This window comes from Raphanus sativus, chromosome 9 (assembly GCF_000801105.2).
Source record: "Raphanus sativus cultivar WK10039 chromosome 9, ASM80110v3, whole genome shotgun sequence".
NCBI lineage: Eukaryota > Viridiplantae > Streptophyta > Magnoliopsida > Brassicales > Brassicaceae > Raphanus > Raphanus sativus.
In genome coordinates, this window is record NC_079519.1 from 22,590,026 (window position 1) to 22,615,874 (window position 25,849).

Consider the following 25,849-nt stretch of genomic DNA (forward strand, 5'->3'; position numbering starts at 1 on the left):
AAAACCTCAAACCCTAAACTATAAACCTATATATATCATACCCCAAACTAATCATATATCCTAATCTCTAACTAAATTTTTTTAAACTCTAATCTTTTTATGATTTAACTTCAGATCTTAAATTTGATCTTAAGGTCTAATATGTAATCTTAAATCTTAAAAAAAATCCAAAACCCAAATTTAATATTTTCACAATTCACTCTCGGATCTTAAACTCCAAACTTCAAATACAATATTCCAAACTTAAACTTTATACCTCAAACCATAAAACCTAAACTTCAAAGCTTATATCTAATCTAAAACTATACACTTAATTCAAATTTTCAAAACCATAATTCTACACCCTAAAATATACTTTGTAGACCATAATTCCAATTCATATACCTTAAACCTTAATAATAAAATTTATATTTTTTAAATTTATATTCAAATCTAAAATTAAACTTTTAAATTTTAAACCCTGAAATTTAAATCTTTGAATTTTGTCTCAAAATAATTTATCTACATCACAATTTCACCACTAATACTTTGCTACTAAAACAAAATATGGAATAAGAAAGTAGTACAAAAATTTGATTGGTCAAAGCACACTGACCAATAACATACAAGGGTGAGGATTAGAGACTCTTTCAACCACAACCGTTGATTAACCTTAGATCTAATGGACAAGGGTGTTTCTTTCTCTCTCTCCCCTCTTACCTTATCGTATTTTTTGTTCTTCTCTTTCAATTTTTTTTTCCAGATCTTTTCTCTCTAATCTCTTTCTTCTCATCACCACAAAACCTTATCACAGCAGACCTTGTTTTCGTCTCCACCCCATCTCGTCGTCGTCACAACCACTGCTCGCGTCGTCACCACCATAGCTCCATAAATGGAGGCGAGGATGAAGAAAATCGTTTGACCTCCTCACCACCATGACATGTAAGCTATCTTCCTCTTACTTTATGTATTCTCTCTTTCTTTTATTCTTCCTATATACTTATAGCTGATTTTTGTTTTGTTTACAGATCTATGGAGCAGGGAAGGAGAAGAAGTGGTGTTACAGAGCATTGAACTGGATTCGTTTCTCTTTCTCCCTCTCTCTCTATCTATCTCTCTCTGTGTGTGTGTGTTCAGATTTCGTTTTTTATTTTCTGTTCTTAGTTTAGAATAGGCGGAAGGTTAATGGTGGTGGTCTCGGCGTCAACAATGGTGGTCTCGGCGCTACCAATGGTGGTCTCGGCGCTACCAGTGGTGGTCTTGCGTCGTCAATGGTGTTCTTGGCTGGTGGAGGAAGCTGAATAACCTTTACCGTGGTGTTCTTGGCTAGAGGTCTGAAGTTGACGGCAAAAAGTTTAGACACAGGGTTAATTTTTTTAGGTTAGGCTTTAAGTTTACATTTCTAAACCGGATTTTGTAAACCAGAATTTATTTGTAAACCAGAATGAAATCACTAAATAAATTTTTATTTTAATTATAAATTAACCAGTCTATTTAATTTAACCATTAGCTAATTTTTTTGTTTAATTATATTTGGTGGTTTTAAATTATAATTAATTTTTATTTCCATATATAAAAGCTAATTATATATTATAAATATTAACAATAGCATAGAAATTATCGCTACTGTTGTTTACTAAACTATAGCATAAACGAAAACCGCTATTAAAAGGGTCGGACTTATTATAACATGTGATGTCAGAGCGTTCAAGGAAACGCTATTAAAAATGAATCATAGCGCTTTTCGTCCGCTATTACTATCCACATTTCCTGTAGTGGTAAGTCATATTTCATTTGATGCTTGAAAGAGAGGATATCAATCATGTCCGTTGTTGTTTCATTATTGATATGAATTTTGTATTGATATATACATGTGTTTTATATTAGTATGTATATGATTTTATAAAGAGAAATAATATAATCCCTCTGTTTCATTATGTAAGATGTTTTGAGTGAAATCTCTTATATTAAGAAAATTATTTTTACCTAGAAAGTATCAACAAAAATATAAATTAAAATTAAATTAGCCAATTATAAAATAAACCATAATATATAACAGGTTTTAATAAAGTCAAAAGTTACCTAAATCATTGAAAACATCTTATATTTTAAAACATCAAAAATTCTCTTAAACATATTACATTTAGAAACGGAGGGAGTATTGAACATAAATGGAATATAATTTATTATGACATCTAATAAAACAGAATACAGTATGATATTGAATGAGAATGATATTCATATGATGTTTTCTATTCCACCTTGGTTCTATAGTGCCGTCAATCTTCATTTCTTTTTACTACAATCAATCTGCATTTGATGTAAGCATTACCTCTTTGTAATCATAGACACTTCGAAATTTGAACAATATATGTGTACTGTGCTATATAGTTTGTTACATTTTCTATTATATATGCTCATGTAGAATGGAAATGCATGTTACTTGAATTTCAAAATTTGGGTTTAGTTCATGAAAAATCGAAGTTGACATTGAATTAATATTTATATTTTCATGTAGGGTTCAATGATTAGTGGTTAGGGTTTAGTTTATGAAAGATTGGATGAAAGATTGGGGTTGACATTGGATTAGGTTTATATTTCCATGTAAGGTTTAGTGATTAGTTGATAGGGTTTAGTTTATATACAATTGGATTGACATTGGGCAAGTATTACCACCTTCAATGAAGGCATAGTCATATCAACATATAGTTATATCAACATTTGAGAAATATGTTAAGATAATCTTTAGATTGCAAGTATATTTTAACATTTTTTATTTTATATGCTTCATGTAGAATGGTAATGCATCTTGCTGCCATTTTGAAATTTGGGTTTAATTTATGAAAAAATTAGGGTTGACAATAGATTAGGGTTTATATTTTTATGTAAAGTCTAGTGATTTATTCATAGGATTTAGTTTATACTCTGTGTTAGGTTATTTCATCGTAGACTTACTCTAATTATTTTGTTAAATTACATATCATGATTCTATTCTTTTTTTGTTCATGCGAAATGAAAATTAGATTTCTTTACATGCTTACTATAAATTGGAATGGAATACATTGAAAGGAGTTCTATATAGTCTATATATTTACTGCATATAATAACTACGTATGCGGTAAATATTTAAGTGACGTAGTTCTTCTTTATTACGTAAGTTACCACCAATTCACTTTTTCTTAAGCCACATAAATCACAGTTGACGTAATTTATTTCTCATATTTTACCGACAACTTGTTGCAATAAAAAGCAGAATCGGATCATGTAAAGATTAAATGTCACCAATTCAGTTACGTCAAAATCATAGTTAGTTTCCTTATTACACTTCAGATTTGGATTATCTCGCAAATTCTTCCTATAATTATTTCTTATATTATTATGAAGTATAAAGCTTACATATATATAACAATTTATCTAATATCATCTGTCAAAATTTATATTGTTAAATATGATTAAAACTAATCCTATTTACCCACATAAAATTTTGACAGATGATATTAAATTAATTATTGGTTCTTTTCAATTCTATTTTCTGTGCTTTTCTACAAATGTCTGGTATGAAAATAAATGAACCAACTATATATTCCGTTTTTGTTCTCAATTTATACTGTTCTTTTATTTTTTGTGCTTTTTTTTGTTTACTACTAGTAAACTGTATACATAAAATGTAATAAATTGATTGTTCCATGTTTAAGTGTTCTTTAACTTTACACCAAACCAAAGGGGCAAACTCATGAGTCATGATTTCAAGGACCATGTCCATGAGGCCCGTGGAAGATGATCTAAGAGATGACGTATAAAATAATAGAAATCAATTTGATTTGTATATATGTCCAAAATATTAACTAGTCTAAAGACCTTTAACTATTGTCGTTGTTCTCATTTGACATTTTCCTCTGTTTACAAGTCAATCGACTAACAATGAAAAAGTTCCCTTATACGTGATTTATTATTTATGACATTAAGTGTCACAGTTACATTACACGATTATAGTATAAAAAGAGAGAAAGTACTTGGATTCTTATAACATTCTGATTAAGGCCAAAATCTCTAAATATTTAATATAACACTAGATCTTGACCCGCGCTTTAGAAGCACGGAATATTTTACGATGAAAAATTTCACTAATAACTTAATAAATATTTTGGTAATTTTTAAAGAGTGTATTTAAAATAGTTTTGCATTTAAATCAATATTTTAAATTCAATCTGATTGTGATTATACCGGTTAACCCGGAGATCTGACAATTTAGGTTTTTAAAATATTCATATTAAAAAAATTACTAAAACCCGAGACTAACCGATTGAACTGATGGATGACCAATATATAATTTAATTTGATTTAAATTGTAATAGTTTCATAATTTGTAACTTATAATCCAAATTTTAAAGTTCATTATTTTGCAATTTATGAAATTATGACGTTTCTACAAAATTTTAAAGAAAAATGATAGATATAAAATAAGTAATATTAATTATTGTATTGTTTGGAAACATTGATAGTAGTATAAAAATATATTGTTTGAAAACATTGATAGTAGTATAAAGAAATAAGTATATTGTTTGGAAACATGAATAGTAGTATAAAGAAAGGAACATTAGTGATTTAATTTAAGTTTAACTATAAAGTATAAAGGTGTATTTAATTTAAAATTTTATAAAATAAATGTTAGGTCCAATAGAATGTTTCTGTTTTAATAAGATAGATGGTTGACAAAATTAATAATTGAATTTAGTGGTAATACTAATTACAAAATACCCATAAGGAGCAAACGTTATGTAGCATTGTCAAAAAGCTTCGAAGAAGCAATGAATGATGGGTTAGAAGCAACGAAATGTAAACTTATGGGACCCGAATGAAAAGTCTACCATTTCGTGGGGGGAGGTGAAAACTGGGCCTACGTCTTCCAGATTTGTGGGTCGCAGGAACATCTCCACCCTCTAAAATCAGTAGATTCCCTTTTCCACTACCTAAGGCACAAACTCAAAAGAGAGCATGGGGTTAACCACGAACCGTTAGTGACCCCAAAAAGTGCTGCTCATTTCATTCATAAGAGTTCTAGTCATGGTTCACGAAGATATATACATGTAAACTTTAAGACCATATGCAAGTTAACTTTACTAAATAAATTTCTTAATAGCCTTTTCTGGTACTATTTGTGGTGCAAAACCCAATTAATTTGAAAGTGGACGTTGTTGAATACAAATACACTATGTTAACATTTGAAGCAAAGTTTATAAATTATAACCAATTAGTCCAAGAACAACATAATTATTTTGAAACCAAACAGAATTGTTTTTTTTTGACAACTAAAGCTCCATGTTTTATTAATGAGTTCCCATATGGTTGGTATAAACCATTCAACTTGGGGCACTAGAGTTTACATGGGAAAATAAGGTTCCACGAGCTCGAGCTTCTTTTGCAAGACTATCGGCTCAGACATTGATGGAACGAGGAATAAAACAAATAGAACATGAAGTAAACAGAGAATGAAGGTGATGAAACTCTTCAAATTCGACCATTAAAGATGGCCAGTCGTCTTCTTTTTCGTCGTCGATGATCTTGACTAGTTGCAGATAATCTGTCTCAAAAGTCATATCCAGAAGGTTCATTTGGAGTGAGGATTTTATAGCCCACAGCAGAGTATGAAACTCAGCGTGTAGGGGGGTTAAACTTTGGTTATTAGAGAATGAACCAAAGAATGTTACCCCATCCTCTCTCGTCATGACCATTCCTCCGCCAAAAAATGCGTCATCTTGGTGTCAGGAGGCATCAATAGCGCATCTATGGCCGATGGGTGTAGCTTGGGATGATGATCGGGTTGCCTCCACTTCTTGACTTTTATCTAAGATTTGTGCGAGCCTCCAGTTTTTTGCTTCCGATATAGCGATCTGGATTGTGTCAAGAAGGGATATTTCCTTGCCGTTAAAGAGTTTATCATTACGGGTTTTCCAAATAAACCATAATATCCACGGCACATTATCTAGGATTGTGGATAGAATTCCGAGTCCTTTTGCTTGCCAGAAAATATGGTTTAGATTGCTGAAAATTGAAGTGCTCGGGAATAGACCCAGAGAATGGGGGATGTGGGCTAGAGCCCATACCTGAACAGAGGGCGGGCACTCGAAGAGAAGGTGGTTTATAGTTTCATTTTCAGCCCCACAGTGTGGGCAGTTTCTCTCCGAGCTACAATGCCGGTCCGTGAAACCAAACAGAACTAATAATAGAGTAAGCTTATAAATCGCTTCTAATCAAGTAGTATGGGAGCACTATCGCTGGTTTTGCCAGAATAAGGGTCTAATTCATGCTCAGGAACATTATACAATCAATTTTTAATATACATACATTAAATATTAAAACATTTATATATTCAGTAACAAAATAAATGTCTATATGGCTGATTACGTCAAATGTATATATCATTATTAACATAGGTCAAATCATAATTTACTAATTTACATTATCATGTAATTTTTGTTTCTATTAAATATGATTGTCAATTACCTAAAAATATGTGTTATTGATAAACAATTTACATACAACAATTCTACGATATATTTTTTTCTGTGACACTTGGATCGATAAACAATTTCCGTATGTACAATTTCCTCAATAGACATATTATTTCCGTAGCACACGATTATAACGAACACTTGTGTTTATGACATTCTGAAACTTCATATAAGTTCTGTATTCTTATAATCTAAAAGAAATTTTACTCTTTGAAAACAAAATCTCAGATCTGATGTAATAATTTTTAAATCTTGAAACACTATGCTCTCATTTCCACCAAATGTACATATCTAATACACATTTTCTTATCAAATAATTAATTGTATAAATCTCTTATATATTCATTTATTAATTCGTAAAGAAATAAAGTTTCCTTTTCTTAAAAGAATATTGTTACATGTGTTGGACTGTAATGAGATTTTATATTCTTCCAACTTCGCTCGGAGTTTTGCTCTCTAAATGAAGTAAGTCTTTAAGTAGCCTTTTCCCATTAACATACATATATCAATAATTTAAACATGTCGAATATGTGGATATCGCATTATTCGTGTGTATATAGAGAAATACCCTCCTTCCATGTGAGAAAGATGGTCCAACCAAGTAAAAGCTAGCATGTATATTTGTTTATTCTACACCTTTATATACAATTAAATAACTTATTTGATTAATCATTAAGTATTGATTGGTGTAAAGCTTATAATTATTAATATTCATGGAATATGAGCCAGGCTCTACAAGAAGAAAGATAGAATAGTTTCTCTCTTTTTGCAAATGGCTAAGAATAATTTATCTCGAGAATGAGGAATCAAAAGATGACTTTTTCACTTTATCAATTTATCTCGAGTTTATATGTAATATGTATATAAATTTTCCTGTTGATAGCATTGTACATACATATATTTATGTGGTTATGTATTATTGACACACTGACGTTCTTAGTACAACAATGAAACTATCTTTGTGCTGGTAAAAAAAAAGAAAAAACAAAATCTTTGTGCTGGTAAAATATAGCGACCTCAACTACTTGTCCCTGATGGCAAAGATAATTTGAGGTAAAAGTACAACGTAAGTCTATCTATACTTTTTTAACATTTTACCAAAAATTCTATCTAATACTAAATTTGATTTTAGCTGAAAACAATATAACTGCTACTTATTCAGTCTGAGTTCAGACTTCAATCCAGACAGTTTACAAAATAGTATAATAACAAACAATATTATTTTAGCATTTGTCAGAATACAGTCTAAGCCTAGGTCAGATAGTGTAATATCCAATCTACTTTACAACAAAAATCATAGCAATCTCTGTGTTATGAAATTTTATTTTGTAATATCTTAATTAGCTATATTCTTATTTTCTTACATACTATTATGTGTAGTCATTTATAAAAAGATGTTGTACATTCATATAGTTAAAATCTTATATTATATGTATGTTTTATATAGCGTTTAAGAAAATGTTTTAGGAAGCCATCTAGACGGCACTTATGCTCTATGCATTACAAGACCATGAAAATTAATTTTAAACTGATTATTATAATAATAAATAATATATAGTTTGTTATTCATCAACTATTATAATTAATATATAATTTAGCATTTAATGAAAATGAAATAATATAAGTTTTATCATTTGTGAGTAATAGTATTTAATATAAAAATTGCATTATATTTAGTATATTGTTGTAATTTATAAAACGTCTAAATCGCTTGATTAATAATTTAGGCGTTTATTTAATTATTTTAGACAATAAACATTGAGTCCCACTTAGTGTCTAAACTAGTTTTATGGATATCCTGGCATCCTGCGAAGCCCATTTTAACCATACACATAGGTTTACGGTATTGCTGGATAATCATACAAAACTCAGCTTTTAGCCTCTTGATTTAAGTTATAACAAAAAATAATTAATAACGATGAGAGATTAGCGATATATTGACAAACAATTAAAGTTGAAAAAGTGATATTCTTTTTTTTTTTTAGCTTTGTCGCTAAAAAGTACGATAAATGGAAAATATGCTCTTGTCTTCTGAGCCTCAAAGCCTTAAGAAGATTCTTACATATCTTACATGTCAAAGAAGTAAAGAGATATAGTCTGTAACACATTCCCATGCTGCGGTCCGGAAAACAAAAGTTCCTTTTTTTTTGGAATATTAATAGGCTTGGAGTATTCTATGTTGCATATGTAAAACATATAAGTAGTGGTTATTAAAAAGAAAACTGATTCTAAAAAGATTAATGTGTCTTTAATGTGGTTGGTTTCATGGTCTTAAATTTCGATAATATGTGTGTTTCTTTTTTTTGGGGGGGGGGGGGGGGGTAAAATATTGTAATGGACTAAATTAAAAAGAATACTGTAATGGTTTTAAAAAGAGAAGTATCACTGTTATATTGTGTAACATTCAAACTCTGGACTTTATTTGTGTTAGAATGAGTTACAGAAAACTATTTGCATATATATATAGAAGAAATTACGATACATCAATCCTCTATTTTTTTGGTCTAATCAATCCTCTATTTTCCAACTTACTATAACCATAACAAAAAGGCTTATTACCATTTCTTAAATTAATTTGGAGGTAACGTATTTTCCATGGGTTCGACGATTATGTTTTGAATGCATATATGTGTTTTCTGTTGTATATGTTTCTATAGAGAATTCCAATTTTAATATATTTTTGAAGGGATACCTTGATCTCAAATTTCGAAATTATAAAGAGTAAAAATAAGAAATGTTTACCACCCCGATTTTTTTTTGCTAAATTGTAAATATCACTAACTGAATAATGAAGGTTTAATTACAATAGAAATTGAAATCCTAGATTGCTCAAAGAGCTGATCTGATACTAGTTTACCACCCCGATTGTCTAGTTTTATAGTTGGTCTTTTTTTTTTTTTTTTTAACCAGGTCGGAGGTTCGGGCCTTCGGCCCTAATCTCCCTACCTAGGCCCGGAGCCAGCCTGCGTCTGTACCTATTAAGGCCCTGGACACTTCTCCCACGATGAATCGAACCCAGGAGCGCAACACCACCAACGGTTGCGCTTAAACCAACTGAGCTGCCACATCCGTGGTAATTTTATAGTTGGTCTTATCAAATACATAGTGTGCTTTAAAGAAGTTTGTTGAGTCACGAAATCGATAAAATCGTTGAAGTTGTTCGATATTGATATTTGATGTTGTTAATCTATTTTAGAGGTTTAGAACCCTTATGAAATTCGGTAAGATATTTTTTTTCTGTGTGTGATAAAACCATTTTCATGGACAAAATGATATATATATATATACAGTATAACCTCTTTAAATTAATAATCGATAGATTAATATCTCTATAAATTAATATAATTTCATAGTTCCAAATTGAGTTTTTGGTTCAATTAATATCTCGATAAATTAATAATCTCTATAAATTAATAAAAAATATAGTTTTAGTATAGTCCCAACATTATTAATTTATAGAAATTTCACTGTATATAATAATAAAAAGTCAGGCACTATTTTTATTTTACAATTAATAGATCTTGATCTGCGCTTTGGAAGCGCGGAATATTTTACGATAAAAAATTCATTAATAACTTAACAAATATTTTGTTAACTTTTAAAGAGTGTGTATTTAAAATATTTTAGCATTTAAATCAGTATTTTTAAATTTAACCCGATTGTGATTATACCGGTTAATCCGGAGATCTAACAATTCAACTTAGTTTTTTTTAAATCTATTCTATTAATTTTGCAGTATGACCAACTGATATTAGTTGGGTCCAATTATTTTTTCCCACATAACCTACTTAAAATATAAACCAAATATTTTATAACTGCATTCCGACAAATTATACAACCGTACTTTTATTAATCAACATATATATGTTTTATACATAGATAGTTTTATCTATGAAACTGATTTGGTTTGGCATGATTTTATCAATTATATTTTATACAAATTATGGTTTAAGTTCATAATTCAGCTAAACACCTTATACATGTGAGTATTAATTAGTTAATTTCCACTTTTTTACAAGTATAAAATTTTGTTGTATTATCAAACCAAACCTCTGGTGTTGGGACGTAAAAAGCTTTCATGCTTTCCTGTTGATATACTGGTGGAAGAATCGTGATCTTCAAAGAAAACTTTCATGTATTAAGGCTTCAACATCGTTAATGGCATCTTGGGGTATCAAGAAATAATAGGATTGATATAGACTATTAAGAAATAAAGTAAAGCGGTCCATGGTAACGCATGTGATTAGACGAACTACTAGCATGCAACGTGGATAAGTAGGAACCGTTGCTTTGGAGAGCATAAGAGAGACATCAATTACAAATGAAATCGCCTAAACGCTACAAAATGCATCGGTATATTGTGACATTTGAGATGGTCTTGACAAAGATATACAACTTAATCCCGACATACATGTCTATTGAAGAAACGCAACTCATTTATTTTGGGATCTCTTTCACGTATAGTTGTAGACAACTTGTACACTCTAATATTAATTTAAAAAAAGAAGAAAAAATATGTTAAGAGTTCTAGATTTTTGGATATATTTTTCAGACTGGGATCACAATAATTTTATTTTTAACAGATGAGTTTTTTTTCAAATATAATTTTATCTTGGATATTTTGAGCTAACATACAAATAAAATAATCATTTATAGAATTTATTTCCTTTTGGAGAAATTTTACAAAATAAATTATACTATATCTAGTTTTATAATAACTGAGGTGAGAAGACTAAACATAAATGTGTTGACAAAAAAAAAGACTAAACATAAATGTAAAAATAGACACACATTTATAAAAGAGAAACATCTTCAAATAACATCAAATCAAAACAAGTATTTGTCCCAACAGCAGCAAACAAAAAAAATTACCGTTTATTAAAGATTATTAGAAACAAACATAACTATAGAGTTATGGTTTTAGAATTTGAGGTTTAATTTTTAAGAATGCAAATAATAAATATTTATTTAAATTTTTTAAAATAGTTATATTAACTTTACTATCAGTAAAAGAAATTAGTATTTTTCCTTTCTAATACTCCAACTGTTTAATAATAAGTGTCATTCTAACTTTTTTTTTATTAACAAAAATTGTCACTTTACCATTTCAATGTAAATTATATTTATTTTCAGGTGAAAGTTAATTGCAAACTGTATTGATTTTATAAATAAATTTATTTATTTTAAATATTATTGGCCAGAAAGGTGTAATTAATAACAATTATTACATATATTTCCGTCACTTAATTAATTTATGTGAAAAATGTCAAAGTGACATTTATTTAGAAACATAGTGAGCAAATGTTATTCTTTTAGCTTTTAACATTGTATGCTATTTTGTGACAATTTGTTTCAGTGCTATTGATGAGATTTGCTCTTGATATAATTCATTAATTAGACTTTGATCTGTTACTATTTTTTTCATGTAATTATTATATATCATATATGTGTCATCATATAATTAATCGTATTTTATACGTACTATCATATAATTAATCATATAATTAATAATATTTTATATGTATCATCATATAACTAATAACATATATTATAATTTTAAAACTTAATGTGAAATATAAAAATCATAATTTAAGTTGGTGTTTGAAATTAGATTTTGTATTGCATTTTTATTATATATATTCAAAACATTTTTTTATAATGGCTACTGGAAAATATTTTAGTGAAAATCAATTTTAAATATATGCATGCTTTGAATCAATTTTTGATATAAATCAATTTTATATTATTATTTTGATTTGAAGTATGTATATAAAATTTAATTTATTTATAGTTATTTTAGAAAAAGATGTTTTAGGTAACTAAATTGAGTTATTTTCGTATATTTTAAACCTGATCCAGATAGATAATTTCTCATTATATAATGGACTTCAAATTTTTCGAATGAACATATATTCATTACTTCTTTTTTTTCTTAAGATATTGATACCCATGTTTCCAAACAATATTATATTTCTTTTTATATTGTTATTTATGTCTTCAAATAATTCTCAAATGTACTTCAATTTTAATAATATAGATGATATAATATTAAATTCACATACAAGAAAACCTATTTTATCATCGGAAACTGAAAACAAGTTTTTAAAATACAACGCAAAAAGATAATTTTTTTTATAAACTGAAATTCGAAGGTAATTTTTAAAGAGAACTACTTTCATCCGCGTGCCAGCACAAATGTATTTTTTCAAATTTATGTTACTAGTTGTTTTTCATGTCACTATTTAGAGTTGAACAAAAAACCTGAATCTGAAGAACCGAAACGATCCCGATCCGAAATTGATTAAATATCTGAATTATTCAAAATTTTGGTATGAAAACTGAAATATAATCCGATCTGAACTGAAGTATTTTAGATATCCGAATGTAGCCCAAATAGATTTATATAATTTATATATATTAATTATTTTTAAATTTAATGTATATAAAAAATCCATAATATATATATACAAATAGTCAAAAGTAAATATCTAAAATAGTCAAGATAGATGGGTTATCCGAATCCAAACCGAACCTATAAAGATCCGAATCGAATCCGAACAAAAATTTAAAAATATCTGAATATGGCTCAAATCTTTGACCCCGAAAATCTGAAATCCAAACAGATCGGAACTGAACCCGAATGGGTAACCGAACGTCCACCCATGTTCACTATTATATATTATATATGTGTTATCATATAATTAATCGTATTTTATACTTATTGTAATCATATAGTTAATAGTATTTTATACGTACCATTATATAAATAATCACATATATTATATTTATAAAATTTTATGTGATATATAAAAACCATAATTTAAATTTGTGTTTGAAATTGGGCTTTATATTGTTTCTTTTTCTTATATATATTGAAATTTGTTTTTATAATGGTTATTGCAAATTTTTTTAGTAAAAATATTTTTTTTTAAACAAATGTTTGATATCAATCAATTTTAAATTATTATTTTGATTTGATATATATATATATATATATATCAAGTAACATATGTCTATTACTTTTTGTTATCACATTTGTTTCATAATATTTGATGTTTTGGCTTAGTGCAAAAAGATTAAGAAAATTACATTTCTATAAAAAGATATTTTAAAATTAGAGAACCAATTATAAAAAACTGTAAAATCCAATTGGTTGAATAGTTTTCAACAAAGTTAAAGTTGACCTTAAAATCTAAAAATTTCATGTAAATTGAAACAAATAATCCTTCTAAAATATCATCTATATTGAAATGGAGGAAATATAATATAATAAACTTCCAGTCCTTTTCAATAATATAAGCCCATTTTTTTAGTATGATGCTATTTATGTTTCCAAATAACGTTTTTTTTAATATTGTTATACATGTTTCCAAAAAATTATTAAAAGTATTTATGCTTTAATAAGATAGATACATGGGCTAAAGTTTCATATCCGAATTTGAATGAATTTTTGATATAAAATCAATTTAAATTATTATTTTGATTTGAAATATGTATATCAATTAATATAAGTCCATTAATTTTTAATACGTCATCTGTTTCATAATACTTGATTGTTTGGCTTAGTGCACAAAGATTAAAAAAATTATATTTCTCTAAAAAGATATTTTAAAATCAATTAATCAGTTATTAAAAAACTGTAAAATCCAATTGGTTAAACAGTTTCTAATAAAGTTAAAGTTAACCTTAAAATTTCAAAATTTTATGTAAATTAAAACAAATAATTCTTTTAAAATATCATCTATATTTAAACGGGGAGAGTATAATATAATAAACTTCTAATCCTTTTTAATAATATAAACTATTTTTCTAATATGCTGCTATTAATATTTTCAAATGACGTTATATTTTTTTAAATATTACTATCTATATTTTCAAACAATTATTAAAAGTATTTTTCCTTTAGTAAGATAGATGGCTAAAAATTCATATCCGAATTGATGAATCATGATGTGTTAAACAATATTTACTAGGCAACTACGTTGAAAACACTAAACGGGCCAGGTATTAGTGAAAAAGCACTAAAATGGGCCAATAGTAGTAAAAGAACACTGAAATGGGCTTATCCGCGTCGGGTTAAAAGAGATGAGAGTAGAGATTTGAACAGAAACCCTCAAGGTGACTAAAACCCCATCTCTGTCTCTGTCTCTGTCTCTGTCTCTGTCTCTGTCTCTGTCTTGTGTATAGTCCAAAATGGCTTCCGTCGCTCTTCGTAACCCTAGCTCGAAGCGCCTTCTCCCGTTCTCTTCTCAGATCTACTCACGTTGCGGTGGTTCCATCACTTCTTCTCCTCCCGCGATCTCTCATTCCATCGGAGGAGATGATCTCTCTCCTCCGTCAAGTTACGGAGCTTCCCTGTGGAGATCGATGGCCACATTCACTCGAAAGTGAGTTTGTTTCACTGATTTGAAATTTGGTTGGAGCTTGCTTGCTTGATTTAATAATTGTGTTTATTTGTTGCAGTAAACCTCATGTAAATGTAGGAACAATTGGGCATGTGGATCACGGCAAGACCACTTTAACTGCTGCAATCACAAAGGTCATTCCTTTTCTATACATTTGATGATGATTGGAGAGTTTCTAATTAAGGGAAAGGCGATTATATAGCGGATTCTACTTATTGTTTAGGTTCTTGCTGAAGAGGGAAAAGCTAAAGCTATTGCCTTTGACGAAATTGATAAAGCTCCTGAAGAGAAGAAGAGAGGAATTACTATTGCCACGGTCTGAGTTTCTATCGTCTCTCCAAGCCAATGTTTTTTTTGCTCTAAGTCTTTTAACTTGGTTGATCCTGTAGGCTCATGTGGAGTATGAGACTGCTAAGCGTCACTATGCTCATGTTGATTGCCCCGGTCACGCTGATTATGTTAAAGTAAGAAGCAAAAACATCCCTTTGCATTTCATATAGAATATAGATGTTGCCAATAACAATAATTCTAGAATTAAGTGATCATGGCTTTTATGTATGATTAACTGTAAGTATTGTTACCTTGGAATGCATCATCGTATAGTATATGTGAAATGTGCAGTGGAGTGACATGCATCAGTACATGGTTTTTCCTTTGAAATACTTTGATGAACACTTGAGGCTCAATGCTTCATTTTGCTAACTTTCAGAATATGATTACTGGAGCTGCACAAATGGATGGTGGGATTCTTGTGGTTTCTGGTCCAGATGGACCCATGCCTCAGACCAAGGAACATATTCTACTTGCCCGTCAGGTTCGCATCATCACAATCTCAACACTTACAGCTAACTCAAAACGAGGCTAGATATTAATTTTGTGATGTTCCAACAGGTTGGCGTTCCATCACTTGTGTGTTTCCTGAACAAAGTTGATGTGGTTGATGATCCAGAGTTGTTGGAGCTTGTGGAGATGGAACTGCGTGGTTTGCACATCTTTTATCTTACTTCTTTCGGAATATGAAGTTAAGTTCAAGATTCTGACTCTTGTCTTGATGCAGAACTTCTGAGCTTCTACAAGTTTCCAGGGGATGATATTCCCATCATCCGAGGATCTGCTCTGTCTGCACTTCAGGGCACAAACGACGAAATAGGAAGGCAAGCTATATTGAAGCTAATGGATGCTGTTGATGAATACATCCCCGACCCTGTTCGTGTGCTCGACAAACCTTTCTTGATGCCAATCGAAGATGTTTTCTCGATTCAAGTATACTCTTCTTCATCCTTGTTATTTTTTATTTGTTTTTGAACAATTAGATCTAACACTTTTCTTCAAAAAGGGACGTGGAACTGTTGCGACGGGTCGTATTGAACAAGGAGTCATCAAAGTGGGTGAAGAAGTTGAGATATTGGGTTTAAAAGACGTGAGTGTGCATAAATACTGTGCTTATTCAGCCTAAGTGGTGATTACTTAAGGCTATTATAACTAAGCATTTTTCTTGATTTGATTTACAGGGACCTCCAATGAAATCAACTGTAACTGGGGTTGAAATGTTCAAGAAGATTTTGGATAATGGACAGGTAAAGGCTATAATACATAGAGATTACAAACACAGGTTCTAGGCATCTACTGATTAATTGCACATTTGCTTTCATTGTGTTAGGCTGGTGATAATGTAGGACTTCTTCTGCGTGGGCTAAAGAGAGAAGACATCCAGCGTGGAATGGTGAAGCTTAGGCATCCTTATTACGACTAGTGTGTGATTGAAAATGACCATAATACTTATTTCACTCTCTATATGGTTTACTTATTAGGTAATTGCTAAGCCTGGTTCATGCAAGACATACAAGAAGTTTGAAGCAGAGATTTATGTGCTCACAAAGGACGAAGGTGGGCGTCACACTGCTTTTTTATCAAACTACAGGCCTCAGTTTTACTTGAGGACTGCAGATATCACTGGAAGGGTAGAGTTACCGGAAGACGTGAAGATGGTTATGCCTGGTGACAATGTCACTGCGGTTTTCGAGCTTATCATGCCTGTCCCACTCGAAATAGGTGAAGAATCTTTGAGTCGCTAGTACTCTCCCTTTTTGTGCTTTCAACAAATTTAGTTTCTGACTTGCTGTCACTGTTGTCAAAACAGGTCAAAGATTTGCCCTGAGGGAAGGAGGTAGAACAGTTGGAGCCGGTGTTGTATCTAAAGTGATGACTTGAGAGTTCTCAAAAGGCACATTCTTACGTTTTCTCTAGGAACCCATCAGTGATGTGTTTTGTTTCCTTTTGGTTTCACTTCTTTGAAATAAAACAGAAACATATTTTAAGTTACCAACGAGAAGATTAGTATTTTCTGCAATTGTTTAGTATTTTAATATGTTTTGAGTTTTAACTATTCCAATTTTTTTTTCTAATTTCCTCTATACACGTGATTATATACATAAAAGTATACATTTTCTCTCATTTTGTTATAGTTACACTTGTAAAGTATTTCATGATGCTTCAACGTAAATTATTAAATCTAGAAGATGAAACAAACATATGTTATAATTTAATATTTCATATTGACCTATTTTTCTTTCTTTTTCTGCTATATGAACTTTGAACAAATATTACCATGTCGTTAAGTGTAATTTAATAACTATTAAAATATATTCATGATATTTATTTAATATTATTTGTTACAGTGTTTTGAAATTTAAACCGGATACTGACCCGAACAATTTATAGAGTCACCGAACAATTTATAGAAACAAGGGTTATTAGGTCGATCACAGAAACCGCAAATTAAAAAATTAATTAAATTTATTATATAATAATATATTATCTATTAGAAAATATAAGAAATATATTATGTTTTAAAAACATTTGGAAAAATACATAAGTTAGTATTTTTATTTTATTCTCATTTCACATGCAAAATATCAAAAATAAAATAGTTTGGACTATTTAACAATTTTATAACAAGTTAAGAATTATGGCACATACTAGAAATATATCCAGATTTAAAATTTTTAAGTATTTAAATATCTAATGTGAATAATAAAATTAAATTTTAAATCCAAAATAAACAAAAAATAAAACATAAAATTGTAATAGGTTATCGATAACAAAAAATAAACTAATATCAAATCACATAAACAACTTTTATTAATAGATTCATAATCCATACGATCATATGATCTTTTTAGTTTTTAAAAACAAAAATAACTTCTTAACTAGAATATAAAAAGATTCTAATTATGTATCTTGAAAGATCCAAAAGAATAATTAAAAGTTACATATTTTTTCAACCGGTAGTCGGGTTCTAGGATTAACCGGGTTTTGTGAGTTTTATTGGATTTTTAAATTGTATTTATTTTTTCTTAAAATCCACACCGGATACATACCAGATCACCGGGTTTACATGTTTGACCGTAGTTCCGGGTCGAGTTTTAAAACAATGCTTACACTTAGTGTTGGGTTTGCGGATCGATCCGTCCCAACCCGCCCCGCCTGCCACGGATCAAATAACTTTTCTGATTCAAAAATTCGACCCACATAACTCACAAACAGAATTTTTGTACATCCACTCCGCCAAAACCCGCAGGTAACTCTCCAAATCCGAAGGTAATATTAATTATATTAAAAATTATTATTTTATTATATAACAATTATTTTTTAAAAATAATACTAAAATAATTTATGTATAACTAAAATCATAGAAATATTTTATATATTTTATATACTTTACTAAATGTTTTATTAATTTTTTTTAATTTGTGGGTTGCTGAATACCCGCAACTCATATTTGGCTGATCCACATCCGTCCTACTTAAAATAATCTCAACCCGTATCCGTATTTGCAATTCAAAATTTTCAAATTATTCGACCGCAGCGGGTCAAACGAAGCGGGACCTGCATACAATGATTAAAATGCACATCTCTAGTTACACTTATTTATATTGATAAACTTAATTAATTAATATTATTTTGTATTTTTTGTTTGCAATTATTATATAATTGCCAGTGTCAATATTTTATTTAATTTTTATAGATTTTCTTTATTTTTTATATAACAAAGAAATATCTATAAATATTTCCAAAACTATTTGGGCAGCTTTTATAAATTGTTTTTACATTAACTCTTTAGACCGTAATACATTATAATCTCTTTAAATTAATACTCGATAAATTAATATATAATAAAAATTTCTATAAATTAATATAATTTTATTGTTTCAAATTGAATTTTTGGTTCAATTAATATATCGATAAATTAATAAAAATTATAGTTTTGATGTAGCTCAAACATTATTAATTTATAGATGTTTCACTGTATATGTATACTTCAGTTACAAAATAAATAAATAAATAAATAAATATACTTGATTAGTAAAACAATTACTTTTTAAGAACATTGTGGATATACACACACATATACACATATATATATATACATATAATTTAAATAAACCAATATATTATATGTTTATTTATTTTTAATAATTATAGTGATCAATTTACAGAATTTACAGGAACAGCATGTTACTGAGAAGAAAGAAGAGCGGCTAGCCAGCAAGCTGCGGTCAATGCCTAATTTCTGGTATTACACAAAATCAGAAGAGGCTTGAGAATGTGGACTGAGAGAAAATGGAATCTTTTTTTTTTTGGTCAAAGAAAATGGAATCTCAATGTGGCAAAAGAAGTATGAGACTTGAAATTTTATGAGTATTTCTGATTCAGTGTGTGTTTTATTTGTATTGTATGGTGTGCCTGAGAGTTATTCCAAATAGCACCAAAGCCTTCATATGGTTCAACTTGTATCAAAAAGTCAAAAGGGGACACTCGAGAATTCCAGAAGGTAACTAACCTCCATAGTTTGTTTTTTAGATTAAGATAATAGATTTAGTACCAGTCTCAATAACTAAAGATCATCATGTAACTAACCTCCATAGTTTGTTTTTTAGATTAAGATAATAGATTTAGTACCAGTCTCAATAACTAAAGATCATCTTGTAACTAGGTTTCATAATACAAAAACATTCAAGAGAATGACTCCTAAACGACAATGTCAATATCCCCTTTCCCTAAACAAAAAAACGATATCTTCTAATCAAGAAGGTCAATCAGAGGAGATTTCACTCCAGCCTCACCTCACCTCACCTCACCTCCTGCCTTTGTTTGCTTTAAATATGGTTTCTTTGTAGTACTTAAGCTCCTTGATGCTTTCTCTTATATCATCCATGGCTCTGTGATTGTTTTTCTTTGCAGGAGCTCTGTTTTTGTCTAATGCTCAACAAACAAAACAAGTATCATTGTTATACACAATGCAACTTTTATGTTTTCATAACAGACATACACTTTCAAATAGATATTTCTTTTAAATATAATTATTTACCTCTTGGAAACCATCGGTTGCATAAAGACTTGACACTACTGACATCGACAAGTACATGAGGGAAAAGGGCAGCCAAATCTGGCATGTACTTCTGTGAACACACACATATATATATATATATGGTTACAATCATCAAGATGCAACCGTTCAGATTACAATCAAAAGTTCGAGCTACCTTTAGGAAAAGGAAATCCACGTAGATAGAGTTTCCAGCTAATTGTGGATTTTCATTACCAACATGCTTTTTTACAAATTTGATGACCTGTAAACAAAACCAGAATAAAGTAATTAACAATTCTGTGACAACCAAACATGACAATGTTTTGCTCAAGATATCTAAAGTACCTCTTGTTCAGCTTGCCTTTCACTTATAGTACTAGAGAGCACTTTCTTTGTCAAACCTAAATCAGACGGAATCCATGGGAAAAACATAAAACGAAGAATGGGACAAATATCTTGAGAGAGAGAGAGAGAGAGAGAGAGAAGCTAACCACTGTCTCCATGATGAGTTTGACACCAATCACCCATTTTATCCACGCAGTCTTTCGTTTGATGTACAACTAAATCTGGACCCTAACTCAGTAGACAAAAGTTTTCAATAACAAGTCCACATAATGTTGTTATAAAGTGAGTCAAAACAAATTTTGTGGTGGAATAGCTAATGAGCCATCTGAGAAAGATGAGCTATGTAAATAACTTATAAAAAAAAACAATAATTATCATATTACACGACTTACTACTGTATAAATCCACATTCTATACCATGATAGTTTAAACAATTTATTCAAAGGGAAAACCTGAAAAAACTTAGGCTATTTCAAGAAGGTAAGAAATAGGTAGAAGAATAACATATACCTCCACTGATTTGGTTAATTGTCCATCAGTAATTATACAAGCAATCTCCAATATCCTGTCAACTTCAACATTAAGACCTACACAATATACAATATACAGTTAGAATATTAAATGATATTGATGCTCGAAAATACACTGAAACATTCAAGGCTTAATAAATCTTACTATATATCTTAGTAGGGCTGGTATCCGGGATCAGGTTTGGGATCAGGTTTTCGGGTTTATGAATTTCAGTATGAATATTATAAAAAAAGTCAAAAAAACATTCAAGGCTTAATAATCATAACAGTGTAGTTATGATGCATACAAGAATATAAAACTCCATGTAAATGTGAATGTGAGGTAGCTCAAAAACAATTAAACATCGACTAAGGGAGACAAACAATGGATCATATGTTGAAGATGAAGCTAATTAAAAATAAAAAAAGGAATCTTTAAAATTAGTAGACAGAACACAAGAGGGGTTAATTAGGGACAAGCACAAGATGGAAACATACCAGTCATCTCCAAGTCAACCCAGACAAGTGGTTGCTTATAGTTTCCGACATCCTCTACTACTCTTTCTCCTTGTTTCCCTAAAAATAAAAGAATTTGACACATGAATCGATATTTAAAACTGAAAGGCTGAATCTTTATTCATCGGAAAGATACCAGCGGAGGAGGAAGAAGAAGACGAGGGGAGACCATCTTCGTCGTCGGCTAAAGCAAGGAGAGAGAAAGCATTGGACAGCTGTTTCTCCATTTACTAACGAAAGACAATTTTGGGAGAGCGTAGACCTAAAGGAGCATCCATCCCCGTGTTGGAGGAAAACAAAAAAAAAAATGATTTGGTTATTCCTGGTTTCCACCGATTCAAAGGAAGGGAAGTTTAGCAAAACCGATTCGGTTTAGTTGAAATGTGGGCCATTCCCAAGAGTTTGTTTATCTTTGCATTTGTCAAAAAGGAATGATAATCAGAATTCAAGATTGTTGATATTTTCTTTTGAGATTAGTGGGGGTTTCCCAACCGTGAGTTCTAAAATTTATATATAAGTATCCAATTAGCCGTTAGAAAAGATGAAAGAATTATATAAGATCTTCAATAAACTAACACTAATGTCAGTTAAATGATTGGAAACTGGGAGTGTTGCCTTTGATTAGACTGACAAAGCAGTGATTACTGAAGGCTATTACAGAAGCATTTTTCTTGATTTGATTTTCATACTATTAATGAAACCGACTGTAACCGAGGTCGAGATGTTCAAGAAGATTTTGGATAATGGACAGGTAAAGTAAGATTACAAATACACGTTCTATGCGTGTATGATGCTGGTTGATTAAACCTTGATTTCCATTATGTTAGGCTGGTGAAAATGTAGGACTTCTTCTGCGTGGGCTAAAGAGATAAGATATCCAGCGTGGAATGGTAAAGCTTAGGCATCGTTATTATGACTAATGGATGATTGAATATGAGCACACTAATGGGGTTTGGTTTTGCTTATTAGGTGATTGCTAAGCCTGGCTCATGCAAGACATACAAGAAGTTTGAAGCAGAGATTTACGTGCTCACAATTGACGAAGGTGGACGTCACATTGTTTTTTTTATCAAACTACATACCTAATATGATTAACATATATGATAATTAATGATTAAATAAAGATTTGATAATAATTTTTGTATCTTTCTTCATTTTTATTTAATTTTATATAATTTTTTTTTTGAAACCAAGGATTATATTAAGCTTAACTGCAAATTACAAATAGAGAGTTCAAGGAGTGAAATTCACTTGTTACATTAAAGGAAATTAAGGCATTAAAAGGATAGGTTAGACGGTTCGAATCATAGACAAAAATCGGAAGCTTCTTGAAAAGGGCTTCTAAGCTGAGAGAGATTATCCCATAGCTATGAGCAGTGATCATGACGTTTTGCATAGCCAAAGTTACCGCAATTAGGGACGACGCTACAAAGGAAGCTGTCGTTAAATGAGATGTAGGTGTTCTTACATCGATGATCCAGGTTTTGAATACCGGGTGAAAATCACCTCTTACAAAGAGGGATGAGGATGAAGGCCAAGCTATCTTCACACTGGCGAAACAACAAAAGAACTTGACAAGGCTTGGTGAAAAGGCATGACATGTGGCCAATGAAAGACTCTCGATGCCAATATTACCGTATCGGAACCAGAGAGTATTAATGAAACCAGATCGAGGCTGTTTCTCACCATATTTTGTCATAGTATGAAATTGAGAGCATGTACCGAGATTTGTAGTCGCTGGTTGCTTGATGAGCATTTTGAAATCTGTCCAAGACCGATCAAAATCCCCAAGGGACTTCAGTTATGTTTCTCTGCTGCTCTGCCTTTTGAGTGGGGACTTTGAGAAGACTTCATTGGAGCTAGCTACAGGGTAAGGCAGCAGTAAACAATTCTTGCACTCAGGTGATAAAGTTCTCTCATGGCCCCGGCATGAGGAGGTTTGATTAGCCTTTTGTATTAAGACTATGGGACTGCAATCTTCGAGCAATGAATGACTCCGAGCAAACTTTTGAATGAGACGAGCATGACCCTTTGTAGTTGTCGGAGCTACTGGTTGATGATGAACTTTGCTTGGCATCAGCGAACAGACACCATCGACTGCCTTCGGTGGTTGATTGATGAACGATGTTGATAGTGTCTTGATAATTACTCTTGTCGGGGTTGACCTCTGATGATGAACTTGACTAGAAATTTTTGGAATAAATCCAATGACTGCGACAGGAGAAGCGGGTTCTTCCCCGGAATAGCAGAGACAGCCACCAACCCAAGATGTTAACGGCATAAAGATGATGGTCGAGCTTCGTGAATCCCAATCGTCCACAGAGCCAATCACTACCAATATTTTAACAATCAAAAGCCAGTCCTCGAGACTTCGGTTTGTTGCGTATTGGAGAGAGGCAAGCGTGGAGACGATTCTTTTTTCCACCAAGACCCTCGCGTCAACATACACATCTTGTAGAGGGAGAATCAAAGCCCTTAAGGCTGGGTTTGGAAAACGTTCATTATGGGTGTTCCTCGCCGGAATGGCTTGGTGATGAGGAGGGGCCTCCATAACTGTGACTTGAAGCTTTTTAAAAGGCTCCAGCGACATCTTCTGAGAAGGACATATCGGTGGCTCCGGTTTCCAACCGATGGAAGGCCCGCTTCTAGATTTCATGAGATGGGATAGAATAAGCTTCAGTGGTTTCATATCCAGAGATTTGCCAAGATCCATAATCAGATCTGGAGGTAGTGATGCTCGAGGTAACCATGAAGCAAATGTGGGACAGAGGTGAAGCAAGGGGTCATGGAGGATGAGAGACGGTGGGGGGTCAAGAGGGTCAGGACGGTCAGGAGGGTCAACCGGAAAACTATGCCGATGTCTGGATCTGGAGGTTCAGAGGGCGGGAGAGGAGGAGAAGTTGAGCCAGCTACAGTTAACGCCATGGAGGGGGCCAGAGACTTCACGCGACGCGGCGGAGGATGCCTTTCATGAGGAGGAAGAGGAGGGGCTGCACCGGTGAGAGATCTTCATTCGCGGAGAAGCTTCGGAGGCGGCTGTCTTGGACTCTGTATATTTAATTTTATATAATTAAAAATAAAAAATCACATTAACCATGTAATAGAATTTTAGGTTTTTTATATGTTATATTTTGAATTTTTAAAAATGACTATAAATTACTAAAAATGTTAAAAATCTCACTTTGAAATTTTGTATCAATTTTTAAAAGTTTTCCTGATGAAATATTTAATTTATTGATCATTGTAAAAAGAATAGAGTATTTACTTTATGGGACAATTTCTTCACTTTTTTACAGTTTAAAACACATTTTGTTAGAAATGCACTTTTTTCTTTTTTAAATTATTTTTGGACAGAAACACCTTTCACTGAGCAAATTAAGATAAAGAATAATGTTGCATCTTCTTAGTTAGTTAGTGGGGACCAAACATCTATCTTATTAAAACAGAAACATTCAGTTGGACCTAACATTTATTTTGTAAGTTTTTAAATTAAATACACTTTTATACTTTATAGTTAAACCTACATTAAATCACTAATATTACTTTCTTTATACTACTATCCATGTTTCCAAACAATATACTTATTTCTTTGTACTACTATCAATGTTTCCAAACAATATATTTTTTATACTACTATCAATGTTTCCAGACAATACAATAATTAATCTTAGTTTTTTTATATCTATCATTTTCTCTTTAGAATTTTGTAAAAACATCATAATTTCATAAATTGCAAAATAATGAACTTTAAATTTTGGATTATAAGATTACCAATTATGAAACTATTACAATTTAAATCCAACTAGATCATGACCCGCTCGACCGAGCGGGAGTCAATTTTTTTTATCTTTGTTTTTACTAAATGTTATACATGATCGCAATGTGTAGTAATATAAAATTTTGATAAATAACAATGTGTACTAATGTGTATAAATAAGCAATGTGTTTAATTACTAAATTTGATTTTTAAATTTTATGATAACGTAAAGTAGATTTTTTTCTATATTATTTAAAATATATAGTGCTATATATTTTGTATTTTCAATATTTATCATACAAAACTTACATTGGGGTATTATTTATATGAAAATATGTGTAACATAATATATTTATATATTATATAAACATATGCACACCCGCACGGGTTTTATTTTTAAAATGTATTCTATATTGTTTATTTTTATGTAGTATCGAGTTTGTATAATTCAATTT

At 30.6% G+C, this 25,849-nt stretch overlaps 2 protein-coding genes and 1 long non-coding RNA gene across 3 annotated transcripts; 2 read left to right on the top strand and 1 right to left on the bottom strand.

Moving 5' to 3' along the window:
• Positions 1-523: 523 nt before the first annotated feature.
• Positions 524-1,451, top strand: LOC130499967 (uncharacterized). Its single transcript, XR_008938829.1, has 2 exons — positions 524-921; positions 1,008-1,451. It is a non-coding gene; the product is annotated as an uncharacterized LOC130499967 (long non-coding RNA).
• A 13,198-nt stretch (positions 1,452-14,649) lies between these two features.
• Positions 14,650-17,246, top strand: LOC108827625 (elongation factor Tu, mitochondrial). Its single transcript, XM_018601065.2, has 12 exons — positions 14,650-14,878; positions 14,955-15,030; positions 15,120-15,212; positions 15,286-15,360; positions 15,606-15,710; positions 15,788-15,878; positions 15,954-16,159; positions 16,233-16,316; positions 16,408-16,473; positions 16,557-16,619; positions 16,708-16,948; positions 17,037-17,246. The coding sequence occupies exons 1-12, from the start codon at positions 14,685-14,687 to the stop codon at positions 17,105-17,107; spliced, it is 1,365 nt and encodes a 454-aa protein (XP_018456567.1). The 5' UTR covers positions 14,650-14,684; the 3' UTR covers positions 17,108-17,246.
• A 2,597-nt stretch (positions 17,247-19,843) lies between these two features.
• Positions 19,844-21,932, bottom strand: LOC108827628 (oligoribonuclease). Its single transcript, XM_018601068.2, has 8 exons — positions 21,774-21,932; positions 21,620-21,697; positions 21,123-21,199; positions 20,759-20,840; positions 20,613-20,668; positions 20,443-20,529; positions 20,268-20,358; positions 19,844-20,155 (listed from the first exon to the last, which is right to left on the bottom strand). The coding sequence occupies exons 1-8, from the start codon at positions 21,862-21,864 to the stop codon at positions 20,034-20,036; spliced, it is 684 nt and encodes a 227-aa protein (XP_018456570.1). The 5' UTR covers positions 21,865-21,932; the 3' UTR covers positions 19,844-20,033.
• Positions 21,933-25,849: the final 3,917 nt, after the last annotated feature.